At 43.5% G+C, this 13,084-nt stretch overlaps 1 protein-coding gene across 16 annotated transcripts in view; it reads right to left on the minus strand.

Moving 5' to 3' along the window:
- PCGF3 (polycomb group ring finger 3) overlaps positions 1-11,879 on the minus strand; it is a 108,707-nt gene extending 96,828 nt beyond the window's left edge. For 9 of the 16 annotated variants that reach the window (XM_073345797.1, XM_073345787.1, XM_073345786.1 and 6 more), the window contains exon 1: positions 11,705-11,794. Coding sequence is in view for 1 of the 16 variants with exons in the window: in XM_073345792.1 (XP_073201893.1) it covers positions 11,705-11,875 (171 nt within the window). In the remaining 15 variants the exon portion in view is untranslated. Of the gene's footprint in view, positions 1-11,704 lie in introns of all 16 variants that reach the window. The other 7 variants (XM_073345798.1, XM_073345788.1, XM_078852968.1 and 4 more) reach the window with 3 other exon arrangements.
- Between the last annotated feature and the right edge of the window lie 1,205 nt (positions 11,880-13,084).

Consider the following 13,084-nt stretch of genomic DNA (forward strand, 5'->3'; position numbering starts at 1 on the left):
GTTTATCACTACAAAAGGTTTTCTCTCTCCCCACCCCACTCTCCTGCTGGTAATAGCTTATCTAAAGTGATCACTCTCCTTACAATGTGCACAATAAGGAAGGTGGGCCACTTCCAGCACAAATCTAGGGTTTAACAAGAACGTCTGAGGAATGGGGGGAGGGGGGGAAGGTAGGAAAAAACAAGGGGAAATAGGTTACCTTGCATAATGACTTAGCCACTCCCAGTCTCTACTCAAGCCTAAGTTAATTGTATCCAATTTCCAAATGAATTCCAATTCAGCAGTCTCTCGTTGGAGTCTGGTTTTGAAGTTTTTCTGTTGTAATATCGCAACTTTCATGTCTGTAATCGCGTGACCAGAGAGATTAAAAAGTGTTCTCCGACTGGTTTATGAATGTTATAGTTCTTGACATCGGATTTGTGTCCATTTATTCTTTTACGTAGAGACTGTCCAGTTTGACCAATGTACATGGCAGAGGGGCATTGCTGGCACATGATGGCATATATCACATTGGTAGATGTGCAGGTGAACGAGCCTCTGATAGTGTAGCTGATGTGATTAGGCCCTATGATGGTGTCCCCTGAATAGATATGTGGGCACAGTTGGCAACGGGCTTTGTTGCAAGGATAGGTTCCTGGGTTAGTGGTTCTGTTGTGTGGTATGTGGTTGCTGGTGACTATTCACTTCAGGTTGGGGGGCTGTCTGTAAGCAAGGACTGGCCTGTCTCCCAAGATTTGAGAGAGTGTTGGGTCATCCTTCAGGATAGGTTGTAGATCCTTGATAATGGGTCGAAGGGGTTTTAGTTGGGGGCTGAAGGTGACGGCTAGTGGCATTCTGTTATTTTCTTTGTTAGGCCTGTCCTGTAGTAGGTAACTTCTGGGAACTCTTCTGGCTCTATCAATCTGTTTCTTCACTTCCGCAGGTGGGTACTGTAGTTGTAAGAATGCTTGATAGAGATCTTGTAGGTGTCTGTCTCTGTCTGAGGGGTTGGAGCAAATGCGGCTGTATCGCAGAACTTGGCTGTAGACAATGGATCATGTTGTGTGGTCTGGATGAAAGCTGGAGGCATGTAGGTAGGAATAGCGGTCAGTAGGTTTCCGGTATAGGGTGGTGTTTATGTGATCATCATTTATTAGCACTGTAGTGTCCAAGAAGTGAATCTCTTGTGTGGGCTGGACCAGGCTGAGGTTGATGGTAGAATCATAGAATCATAGAATATCAGGGTTGGAAGGGACCCCAGAAGGTCATCTAGTCCAACCCCCTCCTCAAAGCAGGACCAATTCCCAGTTAAATCATCCCAGCCAGGGCTTTGTCAAGCCTGACCTTAAAAACCTCTAAGGAAGGAGATTCTACCACCTCCCTAGGTAACGCATTCCAGTGTTTCACCACCCTCTTAGTGAAAAAGTTTTTCCTAATATCCAATCTAAACCTCCCACACTGCAACTTGAGACCATTACTCCTCGTTCTGTCATCTGCTACCATTGAGAACAGTCTAGAGCCATCCTCTTTGGAACCCCCTTTCAGGTAGTTGAAAGCAGCTATCAAATCCCCCCTCATTCTTCTCTTCTGCAGGCTAAACAATCCCAGCTCCCTCAGCCTCTCCTCATAACTCATGTGTTCCAGTCCCCTAATCATTTTTGTTGCCCTTCGCTGGACTCTCTCCAATTTATCCACAGATAGGATAGAAATAGGATAGAAATTGGATAGAAATTGTTGAAATCATGGTGGAATTCCTCAAGGGCTTCTTTTCCATGGGTCCAGATGATGAAGATGTCATCAATATAGTGCAAGTAGAGTAGGGGCGTTAGGGGACGAGAGCTGAGGAAGTGTTGTTCTAAGTCAGCCATAAAAATGTTGCCATACTGTGGGGTCATGAGGGTCCCCACAGCAGTGCTGCTGATCTGAAGGTATACATTGTCCCCAAATGTAAAATAGTTATGGGTAAGGACAAAGTCACAAAGTTCAGCCACTAGGTTAGCCGTGACATTATCGGGGATAGTGTTCTTGACGGCTCGTAGTCCATCTTTGTGTGGAATGTTGGTGTAGAGGGCTTCTACATCCATAGTGGCCAGGATGGTGTTATCAGGAAGATCACCGATGGATTGTAGTTTCCTCAGGAAGTCAGTGGTGTCTTGAAGGTAGCTGGGAGTGCTGGTAGCGTAGGGCCTGAGGAGGGAGTCTACATAGCCAGACAATCCTGCTGTCAGGGTGCCAATGCCTGAGATGATGTGGCGCCCAGGATTTCCAGGTTTATGGATCTTGGGTAGTAGATAGAATATCCCGGGTCGGCGTTTCAGGGGTGTGTCTGTGCGGATTTGATCTTGTGCTTTTTCAGGGAGTTTCTTGAGCAAATGCTGTAGTTTCTTTTGGTAACTCTCAGTGGGATCAGAGGGTAATGGCTTGTAGAAAGTGGTGTTGGAGAGCTGCCGAGCAGCCTCTTGTTCATATTCCGACATATTAAGGATGACAACAGCACCTCCTTTGTCAGCCTTCTTGATTATGATGTCAGAGCTGTTTCCGAGGCTGTGGATAGCATTGTGTTCTGCACGGCTGAGGGTGTGGGGCAAGTGATGCTGCTTTTCCACAATTTCAGCCCGTGCACGTCGGCGGAAGCACTCTATGTAGAAGTCCAGTCTGCTGTCTCGACCTTCAGGAGGATTATCATACACATACCTTGATTATCATACACATTGTAAGGAGAGTGATCACTTTAGATAAGCTATTACCAGCAGGAGAGTGGGGTGGGGGGAGAGAAAACCTTTTGTAGTGATAAACCATGAAAAAATGGGTGTTTGTGTGTATAAAAACATCTTCTGTATTTTCCACAGTCTGCATCCGATGAAGTGAACTGTAGCTCACAAAAGCTTATGCTCAGATAAATTGGTTAGTCTCTAAGGTGCCATAAGTACTCCTTTTCTTTTTGCGAATACAGACTAACACGGCTGTTACTCTGAAACCTATCACTACAAAAGGTTAACAGCCGTGTTAGTCTGTATTCGCAAAAAGAAAAGGAGTACTTGTGGCACCTTAGAGACTAACCAATTTATCTGAGCATAAGCTTTTGTGAGCTACAGTTCACTTCATCGGATGCAGACTGTGGAAAATACAGAAGATGTTTTTATACACACAAACCATGAAAAAATGGGTGTTTATCACTACAAAAGGTTTTCTCTCCCCCCACCCCACTCTCCTGCTGGTAACAGCTTATCTGAAGTGATCACTCTCTTTACAATGTGTATGATAATCAAGGTGGGCCATTTCCAGCACAAATCCAGGGTTTAACAAGAACGTCTGAGGAACAAGGGGGAGGGGGCGGGGGAAGAAGAAACAAGGGGAAATAGGTTACTTTTTATAATAACTCAACCATTCCCACTCTCTATTCAAGCCTAAATTAATTGTATCCAATCTGCAAATTAATTCCAATTCATGAGACATGTTCCTTCTCAAGAGGAAGCTGCGTTGAAGATGATGAAAGGAACAAGTCTGAACATGCAGAATCTTCAGGTTTGTAAACTTTTTTTTTATTTCATACTTCTTTCTTAAGGACTGCCTGTCTTCCTTCTGGACTATTCTTGAATTCTCATGTTTGAGCAAAAAATATAGTTGTTACTCTATGGTACTATCAATTTTAGATGCAGTTGTGATAAAAAAAACAAACGGCTGAAATAGGCAGATCTTCCTTGCACAATTTCACCTTTGAAGTAGTACTGAGTGTTAGTGAATGCAATAAGTAATACTAAATGAGCAGTATGGTAATAATAATTAAATAACTGCATTGACTTATTTTGTTTAGGAGAATCGATCCTCAACATACAGGATTCTGAAGACTATCCACCTTCAAGATCACCATCATTTTCTATAGTTTCAGAGTTATCTGACAGGGATAGTGTTTCAGTCACATCATGTATGTCACATAGCCACAATATATCACCTGTAGCAAAGACGAAAAAAAAACTCCATCATCCAAAAACAACCATAGATAAGTTTGTGATAAGAACCCAGCAGATTACAAAAAGAGTTAATTGATGAAAAAATTGCCCAGTTTGTTTATGCAATAAACTCTCCTTTTTGTATGATTGAGAACCCACACTTCATTAACATGGTTCAGTCATTAAGACCAGGATACAGTCCACCCAACAGAGCAGATATTGCAGGCAAACTGCTGGATAAAGTGTATGAAAGAGAAACTGAGCAGTGTGCAAAAGGTCTAGAGGATGAAATTGTTAACCTGAGTCTTGATGGGTGGAGCAATGTCCACAATGATCCTGTTGTATGTGCTTGTGTGACAACAGAAGAAGGGAATGTCTTCCTTACAGAAACAACTGATACATCAGGAAATGCACACACAGCAGAATATTTACAAGTAGCAGCAGTAAAAGCTATAACAAACTGAAAAAAAATTCAAATGTCTAATACGCCGCTTGGTCACAGACAATTCTGCAAATGTATCAGAGAAGAAATTATTTAGGAGAGAGTGAAGAGAGTCCCAAGCTAATAATATATGGTCGTAGTGCTCATTTGATGCACCTCCTAGCCACAGACTTCAGTGTTCCAGAAATAAAGGCTAATGTTGTTGAAACTGCAAAGTACTTCCCGTAACAACCACTTTGCAGCAGCTGCTCTGAAAAAAGTGGGAGGAACCAAGCCAACTCTCCCACAAGACGTGCAATGAACTCAGTAGTGGACAGTTTTGAGCACTATATCAAGAACTGGCCTAATCTCATGACAGTTTGTGAACAAAATCGTGAAAAAATAGATGGCACTGTCATAGCCAAAGATCTCAACATTGGGCTTAAGAGAAATGTAGAACACATGCTGAGTACCCTGACGCCTATTTCTGTAGCCTTGAACAAAAAGAAATAGCTGTTTTATTGCTGACACTGTTGAAATTTTGAAGGAACTGAGTGAGATCTTAAAAAGAGAAATATGCAATGACAGAGTTAAATTACAAGCATTAAAAAAACCGAATGGGACAAGCACTATCTCCAGCTCATTTTCTTGCAAATATTCTCAATACTTGGTACCAGGGTCAAACCTTAACTGCTGAAGAGGAGTTGGCTAGGACATGGACATCCAGCAATCATCCCTTCATAATGCCAACTATAATAAACTTCAGAGCTAAGGGTGAACCGTTCAAGAAATATATGTTTGCTGATGATGTTTTAAAGAAAGTCATACCAGTGAACTGGTGGAAGTCACTTAAGCACTTGGATTCAGAGACTATTGAAGTGATAAACTCACTTTTAACAGTAGCTTCTTCCACTGGTATAGAAAGAACATTTTCTTCCTTTGGACTAATTCATTCCAAATTGAGAAATTGTTTGGGACCTGAAAAAGCAGGAAAGCTTGTTTTTCTTTTCCAGATTATGAACAAAAAGGAAAATGAAGGTGAAGACAACTGAGTTAGTTGCAGGAGCCAATATTTTAAGTTTCTCATGTTGACCTGGCTGATATAGTCAATTTAATTTTTTTTTTTAAGATTTCATTTAACTATTTTAGTTAAAATCAATTTTAAACACAAACAAACCTGATTTTAAAAAACTTGAATGTTTAACTAAATTCAAAAATTCGTATGCCTGTTTTGTTAAAAAAATTATACGTTTGCTGTTGAAGAAAAAGATCCAGAATACATAACATTGTTGTTTTAGTTAACTAAAACAATTTAAATGTCTGTCTGGTGATGTTCTCCTCCTAATACAGCACGGCAAGAAAATCCTCCAAATATTGGAGAGAGTTCACCTCCCAATTACTTCATAAATATCTGCTTCAATTACCCTCGGTAAATGATGTAATCAAACAATCATTCATTTTCTGATATAGCTGTAAAACTAATCTGAAAAGTTTTCAAAATAAATCACTTTAAAAATATATAGTGTGTACCTTCTAAAAATGAAACCTACATCTATCTCTGAGTTGTGAAGAATATGTTTTAAGGTTATAACAACCAACAAGAATGCACTTTTATGTAGAAATCTATGATTAAATCAATTTGATTTAAATCAAATCCACACAGATTACACCACAAAAAATGCCTTGTCTAATACGTTAACACATATAGAATTATTTTGGCAATACAATGCACTTCAACTTAGTAATCAATTTACTAATAGCTTCAATTATGACAATCTATGTACTTACACCAATAAATGACTCCCACATATTAGAAAACACTATCAGCAGAAGTGAACCATAGCTTTCTAGATAAAATACTTGAAAGTACAAGAGAACTAGCTAACTTCAAGTTGTTCCTTCAGTTGACAAAATGAAAACAGCATTGTACAAGAATGTATATTTCATACGAAAGCTGTGCAATCTGGGGACACCGGCTGGGTTTACATATTGTTCTAAATAGGTTGAGGTTTATATTTGTACATGGGTAGATTATGTGTTTTTGAGTGCACGCTGTTAGAGAATCTCTCAGAGAGAGTCTATTGGGCTAGGTCTTTTTTCATTTTGAATTACAGTCATAATTCACCTAAGATTTATAATACATCCACTACTACTTCAATGGATATATGTTCTATTGAAGATACAGAAGAAGTGTCACACATTGACTATCTGGATATAAGAATAAGGGGTGAAAAATTATTCATGTGTAGGTTAAATTGAGAGGTTTGTCGACAAGATAATCATTTGCAAGCCAGCAATTCAATGATATTCACTTTTAGCTAGCTGAAAAAACTTGTTTTCATAATTAAATCAGCTACTGCATATCAGCATCAGGTGTGTATTAAGGAATAAATGTTTCCCATCTTAACAGAAGCCAAGACAAAGCTATGCTATTTGTGAAGTGTAGACAATTATCCCCAAGTTCATTTGATACTATTGGAAGTTATTGCCATTGAATTACAAGTTTTAATCTTAAAACTTTGGGACATTTTAAGTTACTGTCAGTCACAAGGTTAGAATATGAAAGGATCATAAAGTTATCTGTCAAAAGCAGCTCAAATACATGTCCATGGGGATATCATAAATTCACTTCCTGTCACTCTAGAGCGAGATGAAAAATAATGATTTTGAGGTAGTTGAAAGAAATATGGAAGGAACTTTCAGTTGAGAGGGCTTTTAAAACACACACAGACTATAATGATGAAAAGTACAAAGATGTGGAACTGCTACTTGGGGTTTCCTTAAAGTAAACTATTCTCTTGCGGCAAATCCACTTTTCAAATTAATCTTCTATAAATGTTTAAAAATTATGTATTTGAGAATATCTTCATTAATAAAACTCTCAGAAAACAAATGGGAAGGCTGCATTCCATTGTCAAATGCTTCATACCCTCATCAAAACAATACAAATGCACTGTACTGACAGTACATGGGCTCTTACTATAAGATTTAACATTTTTCATGAATCAAGTTAATTGCAGTACATACATAGGTAGATACATTTCCAGAGTTTGCATACATCAGCACAGTTCCTGATCAGAAGCACCTCTGGGGAAAAGCACCATTAGCACTAGATCAGGTATACACAGCAACACTACAACTGATTTGGTTATAGTAGGAGGTGGCCTTTTTCAAAAAGCAAATACAGTAACCTATTTTGTCTGGCAAGGGCTGACAAGTCACTTCAGGAACTGACAATTTTCTGATTTTCCTCTGAAGAGAATTTTCACTATTTTGCACAGTACATAGTTCTGTCTCTGTAGTTGCTTCAGAAAGGTTAGAGAACTCTCACTCTCAACCAAACAACAGCCTTTCTAAGAGTAAAAAAAGTGTCTGAATTATCAAGCCATTGTTTGGTTCTGTTCCACTCCCTCCTCCCCACAAACTTAGCCCTGTAACATACCTGGAAGAATTCTAAACCTCTGAGATGAGGGGTTTTGTTAAACTTTTCTCCAGTTTGTTTTCCCCCTTGTTACTATATATGCTGTGAACTTGACACACACAGGTAGAATATTAATTAGGAAATATATGAATTATATTTTCTTGAGAGAATCTAAGTATGGCAATGTTCCTAAACTGCTGAATATTTGTACTGTTTCACTGCAGTACAAGAGTGTAGTGTATGGATCTCTTCTACCAGACTAGTGGCATCATCTTTAACAAAAAGCCAGTGGCATTTCACAACGGCTGGGATTGCTTTTGGTGCAAAGCAACTTTCTTTTATCCTCTCTAGTCTACATGAACGCAGCAAGTAGAGAGTCTTTAAGCCAATCAGCCTGACCCTTAATTGCTTAACATTTGCCTTTAGTTTTACTATGAATTTAGTTTAGACAGAACTTTTGTTAATAAAAATGCAACACATAACTAGCAGATTCTAGACATTGACAGCATCTGCCCAGATCTGAACTTATTTTGATCAGACTGAAGGACAGCCAAGCTAGAGCAAACTAGCACAAGACAAAATTGACAGTGTACTTATACCAACACTACTGCATAGCCCTAGATGACATTCAACCATTTTTATTAGTGATGTCAAAAAGTAGTAAACATTCAAGAGCACCCGGAGGTGGAAGAGCTAAAGTTAGTCTTATATCACCAAGCACAATGTGCTCCAAATTATTAAGAAATACTTAAAAGCATTTATGTTTCAAACTATGTACCAACTGGGCCCCCTGCCCAATATGAAAGAACACCAGAAAATGCTGGTGCTCAAATTCCTGCAAGACATCTTGCTCCACTTCATGTTTTTAAGATATTATAGCTTCAAAGATGCAGTTGATGGGAAGCAGATGATTACAGACTTGAATGGTTTTCAAAACACAGGTTCACATCAATTCAACAGGTGACTTCTTCCTAACATCAATAAGCCAGTTGGAGTTTCCATGCAAACATTTATTTTAATGTATTCCATGGGTGGTTTACTGTAGAGTCCAATTTTCAAAAAGATTCTAGTTTCAGCTCTTAGTGACCACCAATTTTGTTCATTTTTTCCAGTTAACTAAAGACCACCTAGCTTAAGGAGCCATTTGGGAACACAATATTGAAGTCCATTAAAGCAGAAATGTAATACTCAAGTATGTTAGTGGAGAAGTAATATTTAGTAAGGTTACCTGTTTACAATATAAGTCTGTTTCACATCTAGTGGACACAGTTTGGGCAGGTCTACACAACAGCGGGGATCGATGCTTTGAGATCAATCCACCAGCGGTCTATTTAGAGGGTCTAGTAAAGACCCGCCAAATCGACTGCAGATTTCTCATCCGGGGTGGAGTACAGTGGTGGACTAGAGAGCAGAGTAAGGTAAATCAACGGGAGATTTTCTCCCATAGACCCCCCCCGGTAACTCAACCTAAGGTATGTCGACTCCAGATATGTTATTCACATAGATGGAGTTGCATAACATAGGTCGACGTACCGCAGTAGTGTAGACATAGCCTTAGTCGGATGAGTCTACGAAAATGCAGGATTAAGTTGATCAGAACTAATGATTATAGTACTGTACCTTGAGGTTCTGGTTCAGAGTTTATCTAGTAGTAAAAAACCCTCATACAATGGTGTTTAGTTTTATCTAGATAGGCATTTATACTGTGCTAGCATTGCTATCGAATCTCAATCAACTTCAAGACAACACAAAATTTAACAAGTATTCAACCAAGACTCACATGATAAGATTTGGCTAGATCAGTCCATATGAATAAAAAATATGACAGATTTTTGGTCTGATAAGGGCTTTGAAAAAAAATGCAATCTTTATACCAGCACCCAAATTTAAATCAATAAGTCTTTTCTGCTGTAGCTTCTGAAGGGCACTCTTTAAAAAGATTGGTGTCCCCCATCCTACTGTAGTAAATGATCACTGACTTCTTCCAGTTCCACACAGAATGTATTCCCTTACATACACTTTTAATTAATATGTTTTAGTGGGCAGCTAAGAAATTTAAACAAGGCCTTTCTATGTAGCATAAAAGTCATCCATTACTAGAAAGGAAACTTCTAACCTATCAAATAAATCTTATGAATTACAAACAAACCTTTACAAGGCACATCACTAGCTAAAACAGCTTTTTATTTAAATCAGTCACTGAGGGAATGAGAAGTTCTCATTGTTAAAAGACCCAATACTCGTCAATATGGAACATACACAACACTTAGCGCTAAGAAAAGTTGTACTTAAGTCCTCGAACTACACAGAATTCCAATTAATAATCTGAAACTTTAGATTGTTTTACACTGTAAAACAAACAATGTAAGTAAGTTGTAGTATACATTACATCTTGAGGTTTACATGCCTATAGATGTGAAGCATTTTTCTAAAAGGATATTTGTTTTTCTAACAACAAGTAGGACAGTTTAGCAGTAATAAACCTGGAGAACATCAAAGTTTTCAAAAGGAAAATTCCAGAGCACAATGTGATAATTAAGCAAAATCTATAAAGACTGGATTTGATACATTGATAACCAGGGCCCTGAGTGTAGAAAAACAGTTACACTAACTCTGGATTAAAGTTATGTTAAATTAGAAGTATTTAATTTTTTCAGAGTGAGTTCCACTTGCACTAGTAAAAGGGCATTCAAATAGTAATATGGTGGAAGTACCAAGACCTTTAACCACGATAGCATCAAGTTCATGATACACTACATTTCATCTCAGGCCAGTTTGAGGTGACGCTAATCACTTGTGGACTAAAAGACACTGCAGTGCTACTATTAAATTGCACCTTGCTGAGAAGACACAACATCACAGCTGAAAACAACCAAACTTCACTGTGTAACATCAGGACCGTGAGAAAATTTTGGCAAAAAACCGATCCATTATTTTACCAATTGGTGCCACCTTCGGGTGATGCTTTTCACAAGCCTAAAACCTATAAACTATTCCAGATTGCTACACACACCTCATGCCACTAAGAGCCATAGCTATCCATAGCTCAGGTCACTTCTCACGCAGTTTAACCCTACTTCTCTCGATGGACGCAGGGACAGACATTTTTCAAAAGATGGGGGGTTTCTTAGCAACGTAAACCAACCCTTGATTGGGGGGGGGGGGGTTCAGAAGGAGACTCCGCCAGCCCCCACCCCACACCAGACCCAGACACATCTGAGATACTGCACAGCAGGGGCGTCTCTGCCAAGCTTGTGGGACACACGGAGCTGGGGCCAGGCACTACCAGGGCAGGCCGAGCGGGCTCCCCCACATGCCAGGCGGCTCTGCACCCTGGGAGAAGGGGGCTGCAGAGAGGAGAGCCCTTGCCATACAAAGCCAGGAGAGGGACGGACGGACAGACAGACAGACAGCGGGGGGGGGGAGATAGAAGCACAGACAGACACCCACACCGCAGCCCAAGGGGGGGAGGGGGCGGGCTGGTAGAAGCGGACAGACAGACAGAGGAAGGGACGGACAGACAGGCACAGCGGGGACGGACGAATGGACACACACGGGGGGGACAGGGAAGCGGACAAACAGACAGACACAGCCGGGGGGGAGGGGTGCAGACGTCCTTGACAAACCCCGCTGCTGCCGCCGACGCAGAAAGTTAAAGCGCCCCCTCCCCAGGCTAGGGGGACGGAGGGGCCGGCCCTGATCCCCTCCCGGCGCCCCCTCCCTGGCGAAAGGCTGGGGGAGACGGGGGAGGCGGCGGCGGCGACTCCCGGGGGAGGCGGCGGCGGCGACTCCCGGGGGAGCGGGCGCCGGACCCTCCCCCGCCCCGCGCCGGGGGTCTCGGGGCTGCTCCTCGGCAGCTTGCCATGGCGCGGCCCGCTGGAGCGGGGGCAGCCCCGCAGGGCCGCCGCGGGGGGAAGGGGGCCCGGCACTGACCTGGCGGCGCGGGGGCCGGGGCGCCGTGTCCGCCCGCGGGGGGGGCTCCACTCCCTCCGACTCTCCCCCCAAAAGAAGGAAAAAATTCCGGCCGGAGTTTAAAACAAAGAGGCGGAAATAGCCGAGCGGCGCCGAGGGCGGCCGAGCGGGGGCGCCGCGCACCGGGAGCATGCGCACTGCCCGCGCCCGCCTCCCACACGCGCGGAGGGAAGGGGGCTGCGCTCGTGTCGCCGACCGCGGGAGGGGAGGTGACGTGCGCGCGCGGGGAGCATTAGAGCAGCCGTGTGCCCCCTCCTCCCGTGCGGGGAGCCCTAGCTCCACCCTCCCCCCGCAGGGAATCCCCATGGGAACCTGCCCCGTGCCTCCGCGAGTGCGGGGGGGCTGGGAACGCCCCGCCCACCGACAGGGGGTGCGGGCTTAAGAAGCACCTAGCAACAGCCTGCGCCCCCCGCCGCCAGACACCCCCAACCCTCCACTAACCCCTACCCACACACACACCCCATCACACAGAGCTGGACACCCCCATCCTCACCGCCAGACCCCTCCCCCAACTCTCCACTAAACCCCTTTTCCCCACACACACACCCTATCACACAGAGCTGGACACCCCCATCCTCACCGCCAGACCCCTCCCCCAACTCTCCACTAAACCCCTTTTCCCCACACACACACACCCCATCACACAGAGCTGGACACCCCCATCCTCACCGCCAGACCCCTCCCCCAACTCTCCACTAAACCCCTTTTCCCCACACACACACCCTATCACACAGAGCTGGACACCCCCATCCTCACCGCCAGACCCCTCCCCCAACTCTCCACTAAACCCCTTTTCCCCACACACACACACCCCATCACACAGAGCTGGACACCCCCATCCTCACCGCCAGACCCCTCCCCCAACTCTCCACTAAACCCCTTTTCCCCACACACACACACCCCATCACACAGAGCTGGACACCCCCATCCTCACCGCCAGACCCCTCCCCCAACTCTCCACTAAACCCCTTTTCCCCACACACACACACCCCATCACACAGAGCTGGACACCCCCATCCTCACCGCCAGACCCCTCCCCCAACTCTCCACTAAACCCCTTTTCCCCACACACACACACCCCATCACACAGAGCTGGACACCCCCATCCTCACCGCCAGACCCCTCCCCCAACTCTCCACTAAACCCCTTTTCCCCACACACACACCCTATCACACAGAGCTGGACACCCCCATCCTCACCGCCAGACCCCTCCCCCAACTCTCCACTAAACCCCTTTTCCCCACACACACACACCCCATCACACAGAGCTGGACACTCCCATCCTCACCGCCAGACCCCTCCCCCAACTCTCCACTAAACCCCTTTTCCCCACACACACAC

The sequence above is a fragment of the Lepidochelys kempii genome, chromosome 5 (assembly GCF_965140285.1).
Source record: "Lepidochelys kempii isolate rLepKem1 chromosome 5, rLepKem1.hap1, whole genome shotgun sequence".
In the NCBI taxonomy this organism is placed as follows: Eukaryota; Metazoa; Chordata; order Testudines; family Cheloniidae; genus Lepidochelys; species Lepidochelys kempii.